Consider the following 23950-nt stretch of genomic DNA (forward strand, 5'->3'; position numbering starts at 1 on the left):
CCTGCCTAAAAATTCTCCCTCAAATCTCATTTGCAACACTTTTGCAGGACAGCCACATCCATTCTTTGTCTCTGCTCAGCTGGGATTTATGCTGCATACTTAATTATCTCAGTCTTTCCACATAATTCAGTATGCATGACCCCTTCCTTTTGGTTGCCTGAACTCCTTCCAAATTCCTAGTGTGTCTTTCCATATTGAGGTGCCCGGTATTATATGCAACATGCCAAGTGATCTTAAAACTGGAGCAACACAGAGAAGGATTATCACCTCTCTAAGTCTCCGAGAGAAAGCAGAAAACTCAGTGGGAAGCACGCCTTTCAAACTGATCTAAAATTCAGGTTTTTGTTTCTTCTTGAGTCTGAAAAGCTTTTCAGTCCACCCAGCAAAAAGCCGCTGTGCCAATATATTTGCATTGTCTTGACTTGAGAAGGAAGCAAGCTGGTTTTTCCTTTTCATTCAACACTTACCGACAAGTTCTCTAAAGAAAGAAATAAGACTGCCTGGGGAAAAAAACAACAAATAGCTTCAACAACATGGAGTTTCTATCTCTTCTCTTTTAGAGGTTTATTTTTCTGAGGAGGCATTTACTGCATCCTTCCGTCGATTACATGGCAACTCTTCCTGACTCAGAAAGAAGTGAGATTAGAGGCTTTTTGTCCAACAGATTAAGCCTGTGAGGATTCCTTTTTTTCACCCTCTAAGTCTCATCTTTTGTATTCACTATTTCAAGCCGGTTGGCTAAACCTGAGTGTCTGATTTGCATGTCTTTAAAAGATAATAATCGTCATTTCCATTTTTTTCCCCACTTCAAAGCAAGAACATCAGGTGCAGGGACACGACCTGGGGAAATGCCCAGTGGCTCCCACAACACCACGAGCTCCACAAACACCCTGCAGTAAGCATGTCAGCAGCAACCAGCCTTCTGTTCCACATCCCCAGTCAAGGAAAAACTGTCAGTGCCAAGTGCAGAGACAAAGGGGCCCAGCGTGCTATGAGCGTTTGATCCTTGGGGACAATAGAGGGATTTTGGTCCCAGCACTTGTGCATCTCTCAGTGACATATTATGTGCCCCAGTTTTTCTGGAAAGAGTAAAACCTCATATAGAGGCCTTCCAGTGCCTGAAGGGGGGGTCCCAGGAAAGGTGGGAAGGGATTCTGTAAGGGCATGCAGTGACAGGACAAGGGGAAATGGCTTCTAACTAAAGGAGGGGAGGCTTAGATTAGACATTAGGAATAAATTCTTTACTCAGAGAGGCCCTGGCACTGCTGCCCTGAGATCTGTGTGAGCCCCATCCCTGGAGGTGACCAAGGCCATGGGTGGGCTTTGGGCAGCCTGAGGTGGTGGGGTGACTGCCCATGGCAGGGGTTGGGGCTGAGTTATCTTAAGGTCCTTTCCAACCCAAACCAGTCTGTCATTCTATCAAACACCAAAGCAACTTTTTGTTACTTTAAAATCCTTCATCTCTTAAAAATTCTCTTTAAAAAAAGAGGCCAGTAATTGCACTGCAAAGTGGTGGGCTGTTGTGCCGTTACATTACACTGTTACATCCTGCTGTTAAAAAGCAGCTACCTACCTAGCTCACACCGAAGGGCTGCCAAGTCCTTTTAAAATATTACTCTGCAAGTGACCTCTCAGGGTGGGCACAGAGGCGTAGCAAGCTTTATATCCCTCTGCATTTCCTCCAAAAGCCCGCATTTTGTAGCTTTCCCCTCTCCAAAAATGGTCAGTGGATCTCAGGGGGGGTTGCAGTTAGAAATTCATGTTCAACAAAACCACGAGGCACAAAAAGGCACCACAAGGGACAAGCCCACAAAATACGGAAAGCTTTCCTTGCCTGAAGCATCAGCCTCCACTGCAGTTTGAATGGGCAGTGGGAATCACCCCCCCTCTGACCTGCTGCATGGCATGCCCCTCTCTTCATCTTACAGCTCTGCAGCAATGTTGTGCTGTCACTGATCCAAAAATAAACTTTCAACAGGCAACAGACATGTGAAAAGTAGGTCAGAGCCCTGAACGTCTGCTTGTGTGACAACCTTCAGATCTCCCTGTGAATACCAGCCTGCAGGCCAAAAGATCTGATTTTGCCCATTCTAAACCTGACCTGACTTCTCTGAGGAATGAATTGAGGAAACACAGCGTGTTGATGGTAGTATTTAAACACTCAGCACTGAAAAACTGAGGAGCAGGTAGGAAGCCTCAGTCTGACACCTTTCTCAGCATGGGGAAAGACTCCTTCACACTAAATCTTGGTAGGTGATGAGCACAACAAAAATTCACATTGGACCCAAATTCACATCTCAAAATTTAACAGGCAGAAAGCAGGAGGAGATCACACTGCCTGTCAGTATAATTAGCAAAGTTGCAAGAATGTACTAAATTCCTGCTTGCTCAAGTGTTAGGTGCTGGGACACAAAGTTTGAGATCCTACCAAGTGCCACCTTCAGATGTTTATGGTCACAACTCTCATTTTAAGCACTCACAAGTAAGACAGCACATAGAGAACACTCTTTCTTTGAGTCCCCTGGCTGCTTTAATTCCTTGATTACCTTATTAGTGACTGCACTAGACTCAAAGATTGCATCTGTAATAACATACAAAGGAGTACAGTACCTTAAAGTCGTAAGTGGCATCGGGATTTTCATCACAAGCAATGACCTCAGGGGCCATCCAGTAAGGCGTCCCAATGAAGGTATTCCTCCTGCCCACTGTTCTGTCCAGCTGAGCACTGACACCAAAATCCACTATGGACAGGAGAGCAACAGGACACAGTGAGTGTCAGACACAAACCTGAGCAACGTTCTTCTGCTGAATGTAAGACAGTGAAGTACACTAACAGCATGGTCAGGAGAGAAAAATACGGCCAGAGACACTTCTGTTTCATTTTTGCTAAGGTCAACAGATTAACAGATGTCAACCAAAGATGAATCTGATCGTCTGATTTCCAGCTTTCATAAGCAACCTTGTGCCTCTTCCTCCTTGCCAGGAGGCAATGAGAAGAAATCACAGTTCCTCATACTAATGAGAATCAGGGTTAGAAACATGAATAAGCAGCAGCCTTTGTTCTATGGTTTTTTTTCATTGAATTAAAGCCTGCCAAATGTTTGTAGGAGCCTCATTTTTCTACCTAAATTCTTGCTGGAAATGGCAGAAATGTAAAAGACTTCAGGAACCAAGGCTAAGGACAAAAGCCCATAGGGAAATGTCAAGCACAGAGCTGAAAAATGAAGCAAAAACTGATGAAATCACATCAATGAGAGAATACTCCATGGTCCACTAAGCTCACTTTGCACAACATAATGGCTGGAGATTTGCCCTGGAGAATTTCCCCTTGGAGGGGAATCTTCACCAGCATAAAGCCAAACAAGCTGGTGGTGCCATCTGTTAAGATGGGGTTTGATTCCACAGCAAAGACATGGTAAAACAAGGATTCCACTTCACCTTGCCAGTGTAGGAGATCTTCCATCACTAGCATAAATTAAGAACGCACAAAAATGGCTTTAACAAGATAGGTGCTGCACGATGGAGGGTATCAGGACAGACTGTGCTGTTATCCATGTATCTTCATGTGGATGATGGGTCTTTTCAAGGATGACAAAAACTGCATACAAATTTCAGAATATTTCTTGCAATTGAAGCACTGTCTTACAGGTTAGCTTGCAAACCTGGATTATGTCATGGCAAATGGAATGGATTGTGGTGCTGGAGGACACATACAAGGCGTACAGCTGTGGAGAAATGCACTTTGATGATGTCTGGGGATGCACACAGGCAAATTTTCAATGTAGGGCATGAAAAATGATCACGATTGGTCAACCTGTATCTGGTGGCAGAACTGCCCACCCCACCTCTCTGCAGAAACACCACTGTAAATGGATCTTTGTATGCAGAACTTGGTCATCAGTCACTGACAGTTTACTGCACGGCCGATCAACACCCAACGTCACATTTTTGAGGCCAGCACAAGAAAAAACACACAGCAGCTTTTAGGACCCACTGCCGTTCTCCAAGCACTTTACAGGCTCTACCAATTTCATCTCTTCTCTCCAGGCAGCCTACTTGCAGTTTGCAAGAGCTCTAACCAATCCTTACCTAGTTTAACTTCTGCATTTTCCGTCAGCAACACATTCTGTCCCTTGATGTCTCGATGAATTACTTTGTGCTGGTGTAGATGACTCAAGCCCTAGAGAATTCAGAGAGAGGTTAGAAGAATCCGAGTTCAAAGCATGCTATTTTCTGACATTCCTCCTCAACCAATTACGGTCCAGAAATGAAAGATTCACAGCTGCAGTTAAACACTTGAGAATGCTTTTGTTTATTACGTGTTGAAAACGCTGTCCTGTGTTACCTGCTGGGGGGACATACCCAGCACATGAAACGCCTGCTGCCTGGCTGTGTGTGCTGCAGTGGGTGCTCCATAGCAGGTGACAACCACTGACAACTCCAGAGGGATTAAGACCAGCCTTCCAGTTTCTGCAGAAACCCATAGTAACCCAAATTTCTCTGTATTTCTAGATGCAGTTTTCCCCATGGGCTTTTTTGCCTTAGGGAGCCATTTGTGTTGCAGAAATAATAGAAAGCTTGTGTGTCCTTTCTGTACTTCCATCATCAAGAAACCAAAAAAACCCAATTCTCTTTGTTATACTGGTCCAATAAGTGGGACTCCAATATACTGAAAAGCTTGTATTAAAAAAGATACCATGGAAATACAAATATTATAACTTGCACATATCCCTAATAGAGATATAGCTCAAATTAAAAGCCCGTCTCAAAGGCTAAAGGTAAACTAGCTTTTCTGTTGTGTTGCTTTATTAGCTCATTAATTTCTTTCTGCAGCCTACATTTTTATTTCATTCATTCATTATTACATTTCCAAAGTAACATCCACCTATATTGCCAGCTTAATAAAAGATGGATTACTTTAAAAACTACTTCTGCATTAGGTTTACACTTCACATTAAACATTCATATTCGAGGAAGAATATAATTTCTACTATCACTGCTGGTAGTTATGAGTCATTTTTTGCTTGTTACCTTGAGACAACACTGTGGAACAGATTATATCTGTAGAGGTGCCCTGCTGCATTCAATTTTTAGCCACATTATACCCAGTTAGAGGCTCGGTGCACTGGAGGCAAAGCAAAAACTTCACTAAAAGCCAACAAATCCTTCCACAGAGCAGGATCAAGTCCTGCATGTCAGTTACAACGTGCCCTCGACTTCTGAACCAAGAACGAACCACACATACTGCAGCATGAAGGTGGGAGTCTTTTATGCCCCAAAATACTGTTTTATGACCCCAAATCCTCAGCAGCTTTTGGAGCCTGCAGGTCACTAAGTCAACCGCTTCAAAGCACGGCCACAGCACAGCACAGCTTGCACTCTGCACGGCCCAAATGAGAGCAGTGACACTTGATGATGGCCCTGGGACATGACTCAATGGATAGGTTTTGACTCACTGACAGTGACTATTTTAAGAAGGAGGCTCACAGAGCTCATACATTTGTAATAAACCCACATGCAACTGTGGTTTCCTGACACTGAAAGAAGAACTGATCAGCTCCAGCTCCTTCTGTACATCAGGCTGGTTGTGCTGGCACAGATGGTGACACCAAGGGTCAAGAGAAGTGCTGCGTCACCCTGGTCAACAACAGGAGCCTAAGAGGCAGCATCAGACACAGCTCATGGAGAGCTGTTGGAGCAGTCATTTTGACTCCTTTTCTTTGAATGGCTCTTGTATAGTTTTCTTCACGTGTCTGCTATTTCTATCTTCTCTTGAACAATTGAGAAAAATTGAACAAAATTTCAGTTCATGAACTCTTAAGATTTTAACATCAGGGCAACCATTGCAATTGCATAATCTGTCCTCATTTGTAGAAAATACAAGCAAGCCTTTGCTAGAGGTGCCACCCTCCATTATGTGAAACTCCAGCGTGGCCCGTTTTAAGACATTCCAGTCAAACATTTATCTTGTGGGTATAAAAGCTGCAGCATCCTCATTAAAGTCAGAGGCATGTGGATTTAATAAAGCATAAGATGTTTTTTAATCATGCAGACTCTCTCCACAGGTTTTATTAGTCCTTACCTTTCTGTTAATTGAAATCACAATCCTACTGTAAATAAATCTTCACCTCATTAATATTAAGGGAAATTAAATTTCAGCTGAAGGAAAGAAGAGGGTTAAAATTCAGGCAGCTAACAAAGCTAAAGGGCATTAAGTAGTGCTTATTTATTATGCATCATACAAGCACATGAATCATTCATGCCTACCAGCACCGAAGCTGCTCAAGTCCACAGAGCAGAGCCTCAAGAGCCAACGGCTTCGCGTGTCCCCAAGGCCCACGTGCCACACTCCACCAACGCATGGCATTTAGCTCCCTCTGGGCACATACCCTTAAAATCTCTCTGCAGATGTAGGCAATCCACTCCTCCTTCAAAGTGTTCCCCTTTGTGTTCTTGATGAGGTCGGTGACGGAGCCCGCGCCGCAGAACTCCATCACCAGCTGCCAAATGAAACACAAGTGCAATTACTGCAATTAGGCTGAAAGCATCCTCCGGGCTGCACAGCCCAAGGGCAGGGCCTGACACTGGCAACGCAGCTGCCATCAAACCTATCTACTTTTAATCCATTTGTTTTTTGTTAAAAAAGGAAACAGTAAAAGGTGGGAAGGCTGGAAAGGTGAGGTGCTGCCCGGTAGGGTGGGAACACAAAACAGGAATCAGTGCAGTGCCAAAAAGCAGAGATCAGAAACATTGAAACCACACTGGCAAAACTCTGCCTCTTGCATTTGAGCTCTTCAACCCCGAATATGTGAAAGCAACATGGCAGATCTGAAAGCTTTGTAAACCTTAAAAAACAGCAATATTTTTCCATTTTTGTACCAGCCCATCTCTGTCTTCAACCACCTTTTTAAGCAGAGAGCCCTCCAGAGGCCAAGCTTGCTATGCAGCTCCCCAGGGACAGCTGGAGCCCTTGTGCTCGGGCTGATGCCAAATAGACCAGGAACCACCATCTGTACCACTTAGAAAGCTCCATAATATGAAATACAGAAACACAAGGATCTAACCTGCGCCCAAACTTAATCCTGTCACTGAGCAACTGTGAAATAAAACATTCCAAAACAGTCCAGGATGTGACTCTGCCTTCCAGGGGCACCACGGGCTGCCGGCAAGCAGCAATCTCTGTGCTTGAGAACCTGAGTGCAGCGAGAACATACAACAAGCCTCCTCCAAGTCCTGCTGAAGTGTTTCTTCATCAAAAGCGAAACCTCGTTTTCCAGTTAGATCAGCTTGTCTGCAGAAAGATATTCCCTTTCCCTAGAAGTCATGCTGTGCCAGATTCTTCACTGCACACGTTTAAAGTTTCCCATCATATGCAGCTTATGTGGTATTTAACATTTTCCAAGCAAGAGACACCACCTCATTAAAAGCATGGACTAAGAGAAGGGAACAGCAAAACGTCTGCCCAAGTCCTACCCAAATTGCTCAGAGATACTGATTAAAAAGACTGTTATAAATACACAATCACAGAATTCGGGCCCAGTACTGCTACAAAATTCCTGTACAAATAAAATGCTTGAGCAGAATACATCTCAGTTGGCTGACAGATCCCTCTGACCATGCTCCTATCTTTAGTTTTGATATCAAGTTTCTCTTCTCTTCCTAAAATGACAGCTGAAATACTCTTTGCATATCTCGTTACATCAGGAAACTGGCTCCCAGCAAAGATGCACGGCTGGCCAAAGTCTGTCCTGAGAGGACAGTATCTGCATGTGTTTCTGATTAACAGAGCGTTTGGGATACCGCTGCAGCAAGCACTGAAAGGAAATCCCTGGATAGCTGAACCAGCTGAAAACGCTCTCCAACCAACAGGCTGACCTCTCCCTGCAACACTTTATGGCCTCCTGCCATGGAAACTCATCCGCAGGATCTCACCGGGGTTTGCAGCAAGAGGCCCTGGTGGCTGGAGGAGGTCTGGGAATCATTTCGTTAAGGATCAGTTCACCTCTGTCTTCTCCTTCAGAAGGAGACAGGCTCACCCACACCACACCTGTTTGCATGAGCAACAGCCCTGCAGGGGAAGGGCACGTCCTGCTGTGTATTGCAGTCACAGCGCTTAAAGGAAGATGGGACAAACACCATTAGAAGTTCTCAGTGCACACATTAATCTGCCAGACTATCTTCATGGAGTTGGCAACTCACTCAGACCGCTGTTCTCTCCCTCATTGCACACAGCTAAGATTAATTTTGCACCAGTAGGTGAAGAACGCAGCTGCCCGCTGATGTATCCAAAATCTGTAATTGTGAAACCTCTGAGAGACTAAAACTGAAGAGGCAGAGGGGAAAAGATTCTTGGGAGGAGTGTTTCCAACTTGGCTTTTGAAGAGCTGTCCAATCCTACAGCATCCCTGGGAGAACACCCGGCACCAGCAGACAGGGGCTCAGCAGCACACAGGTTGTTAACACCACAGCTCCCGGAGAGCCCTGCCATCAGTTCTCCAAGAGAAGCAGCAGGAACACAACAAGGCTGCCAGCACACCTCTGTCTGGAACAGAAAGTGGATGGACCCCTGACTTGAAAAAACACCACTTCCAGAAGTTTTCACTGGGACAGGAAGGCAGCTGGCAGCATGCTGCTGTGGCAATTAGAAAAGAAAGAGATCCCACTCCTAGAGCTCTCTTTGATGCTCAGATGGAAGGATGCTACAGGAGACCCAAATATGGCTTTACTACACAACTACAAAGAGAGTAAATAGTGAAGGTGGGTCACACGTCACTAGGAGGTGGGTCAACGTGTCACTAGGTAAGGTGAGGCTTCAAGAGAGCAATAAATGCACATTGGAGCAGATACAGAAAGGATGAAAAAGATGATCAGGTCGCTTCAGAGCATGCAAAGATTTGTTTAGATGGAGAGTTATCTAAGCAACAAGGCAGATATTGCCATGATATCATTATATATAAACACCCTCTGGGTACACGTAGGTTAGAAGGCAACAAACAGCATTCCAGGAGAAAAGAAAAAGGAACAAGAGGAAAGGCTTCAAATGGTGCTCCTATCAGATACTTCCTTAGAGCCCCATGTCTCCAGGTGAGTGCTTTGCCCAGCTGACACTGGCATCATTAGCAATCTTCTTAAAGGATGGAGTCATGATGGGGTAAGAGAATAAACTTGAAATGCAGATTGAATTTTTAACTGTAATCACAATTATCATCAAGATGGGATAAAGGTAATATCGTCTTCCAAAATTTAATCTGCAAGGCCATTTATTGAGGAAGTATTTTTAAATACAGCTCATTTAGCATCTACTTTACTCTTCGTATCAGAGCGACAGCAAACTTGACAAGGAAGCAAAATTCAGAAGCAGCAGCTGTAAATCTCCATGCCCTGTTGTGTCACCCAAAGCAGTGACACAGCTCTTAAACCAGCCACTGCTCCCAGAATGGGATTCCACAGAGACTCCCATTCCCTGCCACCACCAACCTTTTCCATTTTTCAAGTCAGGAAAAGCCATCACACAACTGCCCCAAGAGAAATGCTGATGGAAACCCTTTCCCCTGTTGAATGTGAAAGCAGAAACTGGGTGCAATGCAACCCCTTGTGCCCCTGCCACACAGATTTCCCACTCCACCCATACCTTGGTGAAAGGGGCTCTCATCACACACATCATGGCAATGACAGAGCCAGTGAGAGCATTAACATGCAGAAATCTCTGCCTTGTCAACATGTCACCCGTGAGCAGCAGCGTTTGGGGGACTGAAGAGAATTATACCTCAACCCCAGCCAGCCTCCTGCCAAACGTGTGATGGCCTGGCAACCAGCACCCAGGTCTGCAGTGAGCAAGGGCCATGCGGTGAGGTCATGGCCACCCCCCAGGCCATTCCCCATATTTCTGCACCTCTTCACCATGGAGCCCCAGTCCCACCAAAGGCACACAGCACCCCTGGCAGCAATGCCTCATCTGTAAAAGCAAGAAGAATCTCACAAGAATCCACCAAGAATCTGGTCTAGTATTAGATATGGAGGTCGGTGGCCCTGCTTAGGGCAGGGGAGTTGGAGCTTGATGATCACTGAGTTCCCTTCCAACCCGAGTCATTCCACCATTCTACGAATACCTCGGTTTTGTGTTTAACATTCCATAAAGGTTGTCCCCATGACTTTTACTTCCTGTCTCACTAATGTATCAGATCTGCGATACACATCTCTATTGTTGTCTGGCCAAGCACGCTCTCTTATTTCAGGAAAACTCATCTGGTTGGCGAGCTCGTCCTCCAGGGCAGCAGTGCTACCAAACAGGAGAGACCTGCTCATCACCAAAGCACGCGGCAGAAACGATGACAATACTTTATGTCAGGAGCCCGCCGCGCTTCCGAGAGATCTTAATCTCCACTGAAAGAGCTCTCTGTTTTTTATTTCCGTATCAGCCTCCGAACGTCGATAAAAAGAATTACTTGGGCATTATCAGAAACCGTTTTATTTCAACAAAGGGCCAATGAAAAATAAACAAGCCTTTATCTGCACTGGAAGACTGATAGAGTTCACACAAGTCCTAATTCAATCAGATGCCAAAACAACAGCTACTGAAGGCAGCGACACCAGCACTCCTGCATGGCCAGGGAGCGTCCCCATAACACCTCAGCCAGCCCAGCACCACACAGACTGCAACACCACTTCTAACTGCCCCACCAGCACTGCTGGCTGCACAACCCTTTTCCTTGTGCATGGCTGGGTGACCCACAGGGAAATCACAGCTTCCTTCCTGACCTCTGCAAGCAAAGGTGCCCTAACACACAGCTTCACAATGGAGACACGGCAAAGAACCTCTCCTCACCCCAGGAGTTCCCCTTTTTGGTAGCTTGGGCTGCACGGCACGGACTAAACATTTTAGAAAAATTATTTTCTTAACACTTGCATGTGCCAAGAGCTCCTTGAACTGGAGCTGAATTCACAAAACCCTTCTCCCTTGGTCTGGCTGTGCTAATCCCACACTCAGGCAGGAGCTAAGCCCAGCTCCAAGAGCGGCTGTCTGCCTAGTGAGGGCTTTGGCATGTGCTTGACTTTATTTTTTTCTTTTTTTCCCCTCAAGGCACTCCAGCAGCACAAGGTGAAATGGATGGTTTTTATTTCTCTTTTTTTTCTTTCTTTTTTTTTTCTTTTTGGACACAGATTATAAAACAGCTAAAGCCAAATGGAATTTCACGGGATGAAAAGGCATTTCTCAGCTTGACAGCTTTCTCCTCGCTGAATTCCAGGCTCTCTGCAAAGAACACGTTTTTCAAGAGTTCCCACAAGAAAAAAAACAAAACAACAAACTCAGTCACAGAAGTCCCTGGAGCCCAAGCCCTGCACCTTCCCAGTAACTCAGACTAGCAGCACAGCTGGGTACCAGTGTGGCACAGAACCCCGACAGCTTCAGTTCAGCCCCTAGTGACATTTTTTTGTCTCCATGATTCTCCCCAGCTCCCACAGCCCCAACGTTTTGCCACATGGACACAACTGAAGCCACTGCACTGGGAACCTTTTCCCAAAATAAAGCCTAGATCCTACAGAAACTAATGAAAATAAACCACAACCTGCAGTAACTCTGCCAAGATGCAGAGGAATATGTTGGGATCCGCTGAATGAAAACCAAGGTTTTGGATGCTAACATTAATTCATAACTTTTTAATATACATCTGTATATTTGGAGGTGGGGCAACTGGACACGGAGAATAAAACAGCCCAGGCTTTATCTTTCCAGCATTTCCATCACTTTCCTGCTGAACCATGGCTGTTTGCTACTCCTGAAAACATAGACTCTGGCAATCTTGTCCAGACACTGAAAAACTCTAGACAGCAAAACGAGTTTTCTCCTTATGACTCCACCTTCAAATCGAAGAGGACACCGCTGCCTTTCCAGAACTGTAGGCAAAACACGTACAGCACTGAGCAAACCTGAGAAATAGCTGGCACTGGTTCCTTTGGCCTGCATGTGCTGAGTTCCAGCCAGCTCCACCACCTGCAGCACTCTGCAGAACGAAGATCCTACGTCGTGCAAGGAACACATGTGGGGTCACCTGTGTGGTGTGGGCACAGTCCTGCAGTGGTCTGGATGTCCCTGCAGCAGGCAGGCCACCCGCTCAGCCAAAGGGGAGCTGGCTGCAAGCCTCCCAGGCTCAGAACACAGCACAACGCCTGTGATTAATGTTTCATGGCCCTTATGGTAGGAAGCACGGCAGCGCCAAGCTGCTCTGTGCAGCTCTTGCAAGCAGCAGGGCAAGGAGGAGGAGGAGGTGGGCTCACACGTTCTGTCCTCTGATAGACAACGGGTTGCAGCTCTGTTCTCCAAGGCCTGGGAACACTGAATTAATAACTGAGAAGCTGCTGTCAGGAGAAGCAGCAGGATGAGGCAGGTTAGGATATGTGGGGGAGGCAAAGCAGCTTCAGCCCTTCAACCACATGAGGCAACCATCCCTGAAACGGCTGAACAGCTGCAGACCCTTCTGCCTTCCCTTCTCCATCCCCCTCCCTGCATTGTCTCTGTGGAACATGGAGCACAAGATGTAAGGCAGGGAGCTGGAAGGAATTAGGAGCAAGGGCACCCCCCACCCAGCACCTCTGCCTCCATCTTCCCAGTGCAGCTCCCTTCTCCCTCCAACTGGTTTCAACGCACTTATTTTCACAGCATAAAATAATTTTCAATTAATTATTGTAACGAAGATGCTGTTAATGACAGTCCAGAACAAATGTTTGTTTGTTTGTTTTTCTCAGTCTGTGAAGACTCTATGGCAAAATGGAGAAGCATCTTCCTGGGTAAGAACAGCCTTTTCAAAGTCACGATTTCAAAAAAGCCAGATGCAACATGAGCAGTGCAGGTGGTGGTAAGTGGGCAATGCAGGGAAACTGGGTTTGTCAAAACTGAGTTATTCTCAAGAAAAAGAAAGTAACTTACCCAGAGCTGATCATCCATTCCCGGTGGGTTCTTCTTAATAAAAGCACCATAATATGTAGCAATATTTCGGTGGTGAGAGTACTTCTTCAGCATGTTAATTTCTTGTTTGATCTCTTCCTCTTCATCCTGGGGTAAGGGGAAAAAAGCCAGAACAAAATAGCCACAGTAAGAGACAGCATTTCACCCTAAGACAGCATCTCACAGGCGCTGCTCTGATCTCTCTATGTTACACTGGAGAGCTTCCACGCGCCACTTCTGACTGTCCTAAGTTTCCTTTTATTGATTTGGGATTTTTGGTTTATTTGTTTTTTACAGTATGTCATTCACACCAGAGCCCCAGTAGCCTGAAAATCTGGACCAGAAACTAAGAGGTTAAACACGGGCCCTTGAACAAAAAGCTAAGAATAGCAGGCCTACAGATGCTCTGCCACATCCCCTATCACATTTCTGAGCCCTGAACTGGAAAGATCGCCAGGCAGTTCAGAAACCAACTTCTTCCCAAGTGGTTCGGACTGTTGGTGCCTCCGCAGCGGGCACAAGGGAATGGCCACTACCACTGACCTGCATGGCTGCAGTACAGCCAGGGCTGGGGGGAAAGAAGTCCTCGAAAGGAGACACGTCCTGCACCCAGCAGGCCACCAGTATGAGGCTCTGTTCTCAGCCCACCTTTTTAAACAAATTCCTTTCTACTTCCTATCCTAACGCACATCTGTACTGCATTGCTCTGAAGCTGAACTACACTTGCATTGGTCCCGTCATGCATCAGCACGGCCCTCCAAGACCTGTCAAGAAGTCTACCGGGATGTTGTTCTAAAACATCCTGCACAGCTGTTACTTCTCAGGCTGTGGAGCAGTGGGCAGCACCTTCGTGTTGATGAATGCTGTTCCAAAAGGACCAGAAGGATGGTTACTGTTTTCCCTGTGTAGGACCCCTTCGTCCCTCACTTGCTTCATCCTGCCTTCAGTTTCACCAACCAGCACATGACAGGATGACCCGGTGATCAGATTAACCACAGACACAGTTCTTCTTAAGGACCAGTGCTCCCTGACTAGACACAACACAGCCAGAACCACAGATTTCTTCCCAAGCTACCAAGGAAAATGAGTTAACGATTGCAAGTTTTTCAGAGACGATTCAGGAAGGAACAGTGAAGGAAAAAACAAAAAAGTAGTGGAGCTTGTGGAAAAAACCTGCAATTATATCTTCAGTAGGAACACAGAGAGCATAAGCGCCAATGAGGGCGAAGAATGGGCCCAAAGTTTTTAAGAAAAATCTAGGAATTATTCTGAAAGACCACTATCACCTCTTCCCTTCAAGAAGTCAATATAATTTTGCTAGCACTTGTTTGCCTGGGGAACCAGGGAAGACAACACTTAAGATTATCAAGGCTCAGAGATATTCCCTTATTGAAACGCTCTGTAGCAGAAAAGCAACTGGATGCTCAGTCCTGCTGGAAGCAAGGAGAAGCTGTCAATACAAAAACCTACCAGCTTCCTGCATACCACTGGCCAGGCTTTTTGCCATTCCCCTGCTGGGTCGATCTCTGCCAAGAGCAGAGAAGTGCCACAAGGACATTTAGCCTAAGGTTTTATCTTGTGTCCATTTTTAGGCTGAGTAATTCAAAACAGGGGAAAAAGGTGAAAAAGTATGAAAATAATACAAATAAATCTAAGCAGTGGAAGTCAGGATGTGGCCACATAGCCAGGCTCCAAGGGTGACACAGGAGCTCCATGCTGGCATGAGCCTGCTCTGTTAGAGAAGTCATGACAGAGGCCTACACTGGCACACGTGTGTGCTACCTTATGGACAGGGTTGGCAGGCCAAAACCATGGGGACCTGGCTTCGTGCCTGGGCAAGGATCGCAGAAATGTTGCTGGAAGGGACCTTTGGTCCCCTTAGGGTCCCCAGCTCCACCTCCCGCTCTGAGCAATATCACTGCCAGCAGCCACCACCAGTACATCTAGCCAGAGAGGGCAGAAAAAGGAATTATCATAGCAAGCTGTTGTAACTACTCCAAAACCCCAGAGGAAAACCCAGAAAACCCACAGACCATGTGCTGTTGCCATGCTTTGCCTCCATCAATTGATTCTATTAGATCAGTGTATGGGAAGTAGGTCACAGAGCATGCAGTAGAACCAGCCTCTGGAAAATTAATCTGAATTCTGAATTCACAGTCACTGCTCAAGCAGATCGAGTGCTGTAATCTGAGGGCCTCGATGCCCCAACCTTCCCCAGCATACAGTTAGCAAGAGCACAGATGACTTAAAGGATTGTCTTCAGGAATCCTCTGAGGTTTTAGCACAGGGAAACATTGGGGTTGATGTAGTCTGGGAACTCAATTAACTATGGCAGATCTACTGTCCAGAATTATCCACTATGAAATTATAGATGGCTATAATTGGGGTGAACACACTACATCTACTTTTGTAGGCTTCTGAAAGATCCACCATCATCAGGGACAAAGGAGAGGAGAACTGGATAGAACAAAGCAGCACAACTGGAAGTGGTGCATGTCAGGAAGTGGCAAAGGATTGGAGTCTGGGTTCTTGCTACCTTGCACTGCGCCTGGACCAGGAGCCAAACCCAACTCCAAGCAAGAATCAGCAACTGACTTTAGAAATGTCTCCAGAAACGATTCTTGTGGTGGCTGGAGAGCATGGCTCTAGGTCTGACTTCAGCATCAACAGCTATGGAGCACTCAATCATTTAAAAAATCATTATTTTTTTTTTTTTTTAAGGAGAATTTATGCATTATATATTAAAAGAAAAATAACGGGCGTGTTTTAATATAGCTGAAAGCAGCTCAAGAGGAAAATAATTAATAGCCAAACAACACATTCCATGCCAAATATATGATTTACTGCCCTGGACATTCACTTCAGCTAGTCAGAGAAAGGCAGGAAGCATCATTACTGTTCTCCTTAATTAAATACAACTACCTGCAGGATAGCTACAAAGCAGTTATTAAGAAGGATTCCAAGCTGAGACTCGATTTTAGAAGCAAGAAGTTTAGATCAGGGTTACCCACTTAAAGATAAGGCTGAAAATATCAATTACTGAGCAGGATTGGATTTGGGCTATCTTTCTTCAAAATCCTTGCTTGGACTCACAATAGTTGAAAAACCACTGAACTGAGTGCTGACTCAAACTTCCACCTAGACGTAATATTCTGATTTCTCAGCTTAGATTTGTTGTAACCTCAGACTTAACCTCGTGGAATTTCAGTGCCATTAATGCCATGGGGTTATGCTTGGTGGGTCTGCCCATTGCCTTACAGCCTGATCTACAAAAATCAGATGAATGTTAGACATCTTGTAAGAAAACAGAAATTCCCTCTGATTGATTCCACACATCACTTCACCTATTAATACAAAAAAGAACCCGAGTGAAGGTCCTGTAGATACAAACACTACACTGTAACATCTGTGGCAATTCAAAACATGAGGCCAACCAACTTTTGTAGCAAGGCAATTCTGTTCCTGCTAAGCTTCTGAAAACTAACCAAAAACACTAATTCAAAACCAAGGTGGGTGGATTGGGATCAAGTCCTAAAGTTTGAAATGTGCTATTCTATTAAAAATAAAAACAAAGAACATGCTTGCTTGCTTCTGAACTTGGTGCTGTTTATGTAGCCAAGAGCATTGGGCTATATAATACTTGCACATAAAAAAAAAGTCTTATTCAAGAAAAAGCATTCTCACATGACTCTCCTATATGCATCTGTTTAGACCTCGAGGGGTCACAGCAACTCTACTCATTTCTTCTTCTGTGGAAAATGGAAAATAGGGCAACGGTGAAAGCACTTTTTCTCCAAAATCCTGTTAGTGGATCAGTAACTTGCAAACTCTTGGTTTTCTTTGTCTGAAGTATCTTTCAGAAGAGCCACATTCCTGAGACCAGGATGCTGCACTTTTCCTCTGTGCCTCCAGGATGCACAGAAGTACTTCATCTCACACAGAAAACTTACGCAAAGCAATGCCTGCACACAATTTCGTCCAACAAAAACTTTTTAGTGAGAAATTTGGATTTGGATAAGCTGACACGTCTTACCAGTGCAGGATCATGCTGCTACAATTGTGCTAAGATTTTATCAATCCATTCCAAAAAGCTACTGCTGCAACTGGATGCCTCACTGCTCCAGTGTAACATTATTCCTTCTCAAAACTCTTCCACATTTGCTTCCTTCTCCCTTATTTCAAGTATTTGCTTCCACAGCCCCCCACACGTTATCACACGCAGTCCCCTTTCCCCTCTTATCAGGCAATTTAAGGATGCAGGAGGAGGAGGATACGTTACCCCGGTGACGTCCATAACCTTAATAGCAGCAAGCTGTCCTGTTTTAACATGACGACCCTGCAAAACAAAAAGGAGAAGTTTGTTTATTTTGCTCGTTTATTTGGCAGTGTTTTGCTTGCAGTAAACAATATCCTTAAGCAATCTCCTGGCTCTGGCAGCTTTCACCCATTTTTTGCTTTTTCAAGAGCATCTTCACAGCAGCCATGATGGGAAAGCAATTCCCCCCCCCTTCTTCCTGCCATTACAATTAATTAAAGGGCCTTCATCGCGTGCTGTGTTTTCCTGGCAAATAAGTGCTGAGAATACCCTTTAATGCTCAGCCATGCAAAAACAGCTCCGGGCCTCTCCTGAGCACAGACCATGACTCGGCTGTAAGTCCAGTGGGTCTACAGGATTACACTCACTGCAGCACCTATATGGCACTGAGTGTGGTCCCCTCACGCCCCTGGCCATGGCACAGCCCCGTCTGTGCAGATCAGGGACACAGATGTGCTTCTGTGCCACCATGTGACCACAGGAGACAAGGCCCAGCTGCAGAGGATGCTGAAGATCCACGGAGCGGAACTGCATGTGTGGACACCGCGGGGAGGGGACACCCAGCAGAAAAGGTGGGGGAAAAGGTGAGCCTCTCCTGAACGGCAGCAGCCCTCTGCCCAGCCTGACCCTAGCCCAGGCGCCGGCTGCAGGGCTGTTTGGGCAGCAGCAGTGCTGCGCTCACTCTGGATTTGCACCTTCACCAGGAAAGCAATTCACCCAGCAGGGCTCCTCACTCATTTAAAAACACCATTTACACGGCCTGAGCAACCTCATGTCCTAACACCAGAAACAGAGTTTTATTTTAAGAAGTGCCCGGTGGTGCACGCAGGCCTGAGCGTTGTCCCCACAGCCCGGCACCCCAGGGCACCGTCAAACAGCCCTCAGACTCAGCCTGGAAGGACCAGAGCACCGTTAGCCATCATCTATTTAGATAGCCTGATCTGCAAACCCAAATCTTCCCTAAATCCATCCTTGTTTGCTCAGCCAGGAAGCGCCCACACTTACTGAGTCTTTAATTAAAGCCTGGGGAGCAGCAGCAGGGAATAGCTGAACACAATCACAGCACACTGACTCTTCAATAAAATGGAGGAAGAGAAGAGGAAGCAACTCATGGCATTTAAAGCCGTGCAGTGTGCTAGTCATACCTAGCCTCTTTCAACACGCTGACACATCTTGGCTATCTAATTATCCAGAAAACAGAGATATTAGTGTAGCCATGATGCATCCCACTGCACCTCTTTCAATGCAGCATGTGATCACATAGTATGCAGCAATTCATAAATCAGTGTTAAGGCCAATGGTTCTGAAATGCAAGGCTGAATTCTAATGGGTGTTTACAGAATCTTAACGGCTTCTGCGGGAGCCAAACAAAAGAAAAACATGTATGCAGTTTGACAATTCAAGTATTCCTTTGTTTTACACTTCAAACTCAGAGTTGCTGCGTATCTTCGCATAAAACCAGTTTTTGTTCACATTGCCTTCATTCTCTTCTCTCTCCATTTAACCCTGCTTATGTTCTTCCACCCATGCAATCTGCAGTGCAGTGAGGAGCAGGCTGCTGGCAGTGGGGCCTGCGGCACTGGAGACTACAGCACAGTACCAAGACCATGGCTTCAAACACTGGTTTGTCACTGGGTTTTCTCCTTCCACGTAGAGTTTCCCTGATACAGGTCACCACGTGGTTACAGCACACACTTGGAGTAACACCAACAGTGACTACCTCTTATCTTTGATGCCTCAAGATTGACAGCACAGTATCTCTGTTTCAGTGGGACAGCAGCAAGGTTGCAGATATAGGGCAGAAACTAGAGCTGAACTCAAATTCAAGGTGGGTCAGCTTCTGTTTGTGACTCTGCACCATGAGTTAAAGTGTGAAAGAAGACCTGAATTCAGCAAAGCTAAATAAGAATTACCCAAAGATTTACTCCAGCTCGAGTCAAGCCAATCACTAGGGCCATCTGGGCCAAATGATAAGAGAGTCCCCACATCACTGACATTCTCTGGACTTTCCAATGAGGTCCATCTTGTCATCTCCAACACCGGCAGCCACCATAGAAAGACCCAGAAAAAAAGTCTACTCAGGTGGTTTGGGGTCTGCTTTACAGAGCAATGAGGTCTGGAAGAGGGACCTGTGCAACTGAAAGAGTATCTGAACTTGCCAGCTCCACAGTACGCTGGCACTTGCCAAGACCTCTGTCTGTGAAAAACCAAGAGAACACACTTGGTGTTTGCCATGCAGAGAGCAGCAATTTCTACGGAAAGCACAGTTCTGAAACAACACCACACAGAGGGGGTTTATTCTAAGCAAAAATTGAGATGGAAACTGCAGTTTCTAAAGGAGACGCTCAACAAAGCTCTGCTGTTCCTGGGACTCCACAGCCAACGGGCAGCAGCTGGTCACACACGGTGGCTGAAAGGCACAGAGCTAAGTCCACTGACAGTCAACGTCCCAGCCTTGCTGTGGTAGAGTTCTGCTGCCTACCTTTGATATTAGTGAGGGGAAAAAGGAACAACACTATTCTTGAAATGTACTGGAAAAAGTAACCAAAGCTATGGTACTGCTTTAGAGACTACAGTACGAGTCCAGTCAGTAAATGCTCTCCAAGATAAAGTGGGATGGAGACCAACAGAGAAGCCAACTGTAAAAGCTGCCCAGGCCGTGCAGAGCCTCGTGGTGACCCAGATGGGCTGACCTCAGAACACCACTTGGGCTCTGTGGCTGTTTTGGGTTCGGATGCTCCTCCCTGCCAGGGCACGGCAAGCAGAAACCTCAGCACCACAGGTGCCCACACCATCCTCCCACAGATCTCTGCACTTTTATAAAGACTATCAAGCCCAGCTTTGCAAGAGCCCTGTGAGTGGGTCAGGTGCCATCCTTTCTGATTCACAGATTGGTAAATGCTGAAGCTGTGAAGCTGGGAGGCTCGAGCACGCAGGGTGCAACAGCCGTGCTCACAGCAGACAAGGGATACCCTGATTCCATCCCCTACTATCAACCAACACCCCATACACCTCTCAAAACATTTACAGAGGAAAATAAAAACGTTTTGCAAACATCTACTAAAGCAAAACACTTTGAAACTCATGTGAGTGTAAATCATTAGGGACACTTAGTCACGCAAAATACAGGGGAAGTGGAACTGATAGGTCTTTAGCCTGGGAATTTATAACAAAGCCTTGCTTTTCATGTAGTTTGTCAGCAGGGGTGGGTTGTTTAGCTTCCTCCCTGCTGGGCGTTTCTCCTTCCAGCTGCACGTGCTGATGGTGACTCCACGATGACCTTACAGAAGAGCGGGCTGCAGGGCCAGAGCTGAGCTCCACTTCCTCCATCCCTGCTGCATTCTGCACCGCATGAGCACTGTGTCCCTTCATTGCCAATTAATCTTTGCCTCCAGATTGAGAAGCCTGGTGTTCGGCATAATCCTTTTGGTGAAACCACCATCTATAGTAAAAAATCCAGGTCATTATCACTCTACTGTAGGCACTGCTGGCATTATAATACGAATGCAAACAGAACAAATACGCTGAAGAGAGGCACTGAAAATGAAAGTGATAGATACAATAGAGGAACAAAATTAGCATGAGAACCATACATATTAAAAGATTTCATGCCAGCAACAAGCCCTTTTGACAGCATTAGTCACCAAGCACATCCTGCATGTTGGCCAAGCAGAAACAGACGCGTGTGCCCCAAAGGCAGCAATGACATCCCCACATCTGCACCCCTGACTTCTGTGCCCCCAGGGCAGCACCAGTGCTTGCTGTGCTTTGTCTCCAAAGTAACCAGGCCAGAGCAGGCAGCTGCAGAGCTGCCAGGCCACTCTTTGGCAATGTGTGCCATTGCTCCCAAAGCCAAGGCAGGTTGAAATTCATAATTAACGTGCGTCAAGTGTTAAATTGGCCAGCATGAACTCTGCACTGCTGTAATGAAGTTACAAAGGGGGATTGGGATAACAACCCTGAGCAAGAAAAGAGCCAGAAAGCCACTCTAATAACATGCTTTTACCTGATCAAAACTTGTGTCATTTAAAACAACACCAGAACTCTCCTACAAACACATTATGATTGAGCCCATGTGCTGCTGAGGTTGGCTCTGGTCCCAAAGCCAAGCATGTGGGTCAAAATAGGTGAGACCCAAGTTGCCTTCATTAAAAACAAATTCTCTCAAAATTCCTCTGTGATTTTGGTGTCTCCGTGCTTGGAAGCTCACCACAGAGAGGTGGAAAGGGCACAGGTGCCCAAAAGCAATGCTTATAGGACAGTCAGCATCCTTTGGGAAACATAAGCAGGAACCGCGATCCTCATCAGCAGAGGCACCCCACATCACCCACCGCTTCCCAGCATCGAGAGCACACCACCTCCACCACTTATTGGCAACAGCAGCAAACAAGGCTCAAAGGGGAGCAGCCTGGCCAAGCGAGCGGCATTCAGCGCAGCCCCATGCCCTCGTGCCTGCTCACTGACGTACACTACCAGCCCTCTGCCATCAGCCTGCGTGTGGGAAAGGAGGTGAGTTCTCCAGCAGCTTGTGACACGTGGTCTTGCTTCCATTGTGCTGGATTTTTTCACAGTGCTGTCTCCTGGAATATTATTTATCGTAGCCTTTTTACTCAAGTGCTTCCAGATGACCATCTCCCAGCCCTGCTTGGCTGCAGCGTTCAATTCTGCACACAACTGTATGCGGCTCAGGCCAATTCCCAGCAGCCACTGACCAGTGAGCTGCTTCAGGCTTCTCATCCATAAGAGCTAGAGGTGCATGACGACTGTTGGCCTCCTGAAGCCCAACACGGGAAGCATGGCACCAACCCAGCGGCTCAAATCCCTGCACACCATCACCTCTGGACATCAGCATGGGTTTATCCACCCCGATTGCCCCTCTCATACAGTGTGGCTACTGCAGCCAAAGAAATTCAAACGGAGGAAGGAACACAGATCTCCCGGAGCAGATTCTCTGCCCCATTAACCACCGCTGACTCTGCAAGGATCAAAGGTCAGCTGCTGGTGTCACTGGTGGGCATGGCACCCAGAGGTTCTCCAGCACCCTCCTGCTGCTTTCCCCAAAGCAGGTTCAGCATCTGTATGTGGTATCTTGGCTGAACAGCTCAATCTGCCTTCATCTCCATAAATACAGCACTGTGTTACAGACACGGCGATGGCTATGATGATGTAGAACAAATAGGAAGAAATAGGAGCTACTAAAGAGTTTTTCACTTCTCTGGATTTGCTGTCAAGGTTCACTTGGGTTTAAACCCGCATTTCATCCTCAAGATTAGTCAAGTGTGAACTTCAAAGCCGCCACGCTTTTTAATTTAAACGTTCATCTGAGCATAAATGTGTGCTCCTAATTGCTCTCAAAAATGCTATATCAAGTATCACTAACTTGATAGTGTCAAGTATTAAGACTAATTTCTGCGAGTGAAGCAGGCACCAGAAGTATTTCTTTAAAGGTTGTGGTCTCCACGGTCCGTAAGATGTAATGAACCGGCACATGCTGGGAACACTGGTAAATGCCTTTAAACAGCATTCGATGCACTCGGGCTTTTTATTTAATACATAGAAAGATCCACTGGAGCACACTAAATTGGGCAGGGGCTGCTATAGGTCCATGGGAGAGGTCTACCTGTGTGCAGGCAAATGGCAACGAGACAGCAGAGCTGACTCCAGGGGCTCCAGGAGGGACTCAGCCTCACGTGCACAGAGGAGGGCCACTTGCTGTGACTACAGCCAAGCCCCAGAGCCAGGCAGAACACAGCAGCTGAAGGCATCCTCTCTCTGCTCAGCCTATAAACCCCATCAAGCATGCATAATCCCCATAGCAGGCATTTAATGGAGGAACCACGGAGCAGGTTTAATGCTTTGAAGACAAACACTTCATATTCAGCCATTTTACAGCACCATTCATCCTGCAACATGTAAACATTAAAATAAGTGGGATTAGGGTGCTCTCATAAGGCCCTTCAGAAATTCGATGGCAGCCTTGATGGAACGGAACACCGTCACCCCTCTCAGCTGAGCAAGTATAACCCAGGAGCACAGCAGGGAGCAGCCTCACCTCCCCAGGCTCTGTTTCTACATTCAGGACCTACTGCAGCCAAGCATCCCTGTGGTGAGCCAGAACTTCACGCAGGCCTCTGCTCCCGCTCCTGTCAATTCCTAGCTTTCTCTAGTTCACGGCAATTTAGGGACTTGGTCCAAGATCTCTAGCATTAACACAACCCAAAATTGCATGCAATTTTTTTTCCTGGGAGAAGCGCTACCACGGGAAGCGCATTTACCTTAGCACGGAGCCTGAAAAGCACCAGGAGGCTGCTAACAAACAGTTTTACGGCCTGCTGCTACTGCTCAGGCCTCTGGCTGACAATCACAGCACCACGCACACGTAGCTCCTGGGACTGAAACAGCCTCAATTTTGACTGCTCCAGATGCTCTGAGATAAGTGATGCAGACGGCACGCATCCAGCACATGGCTGCCCCTCTTCTGTTCCAGTGCATGGCAACGGCACGGCAGCAGGCAGACCTGTGCCTTGCAACACTGACCTCTGTCAGCTCGTGCTGGGAAAGCCTGGCTGGGCTGTGGGGTCAGAGCACTGCACCGTGCAGCACCCAACATGAGCCCAGTGCTGGGGCAGGCAGGCAGTGGACGTGGAACAGTGCTGCAGGGAACCTGCAGAGCTCCCCAGCAAAGCAAAAAG

At 46.5% G+C, this 23950-nt stretch overlaps 1 protein-coding gene across 4 annotated transcripts in view; it reads right to left on the bottom strand.

Annotated features, from left to right (window-relative positions):
- Window positions 1-17276, bottom strand: part of TNIK (TRAF2 and NCK interacting kinase) — a 71719-nt gene extending 54443 nt beyond the window's left edge. For 3 of the 4 annotated variants that reach the window (XM_042820235.1, XM_042820237.1, XM_042820236.1), the window contains exons 1-5: window positions 17223-17275; window positions 12926-13051; window positions 6390-6500; window positions 4090-4180; window positions 2611-2741 (exon numbers count right to left, since the gene is read on the bottom strand). In XM_042820235.1, coding sequence (XP_042676169.1) covers window positions 2611-2741; window positions 4090-4180; window positions 6390-6500; window positions 12926-13051; window positions 17223-17237 — 474 coding nt within the window. In that variant the 5' untranslated portion in view covers window positions 17238-17275. Of the gene's footprint in view, window positions 1-2610; window positions 2742-4089; window positions 4181-6389; window positions 6501-12925; window positions 13052-17222 lie in introns of all 4 variants that reach the window. The other variant, XM_042820238.1, reaches the window with a different exon arrangement.
- Window positions 17277-23950: the final 6674 nt, after the last annotated feature.

The sequence above is a fragment of the Centrocercus urophasianus genome, unplaced genomic scaffold (genome assembly GCF_019232065.1).
Source record: "Centrocercus urophasianus isolate 14NV4802_14NV808 unplaced genomic scaffold, USGS_Curo_1.0 seq_19, whole genome shotgun sequence".
Classification (NCBI taxonomy): domain Eukaryota; kingdom Metazoa; phylum Chordata; class Aves; order Galliformes; family Phasianidae; genus Centrocercus; species Centrocercus urophasianus.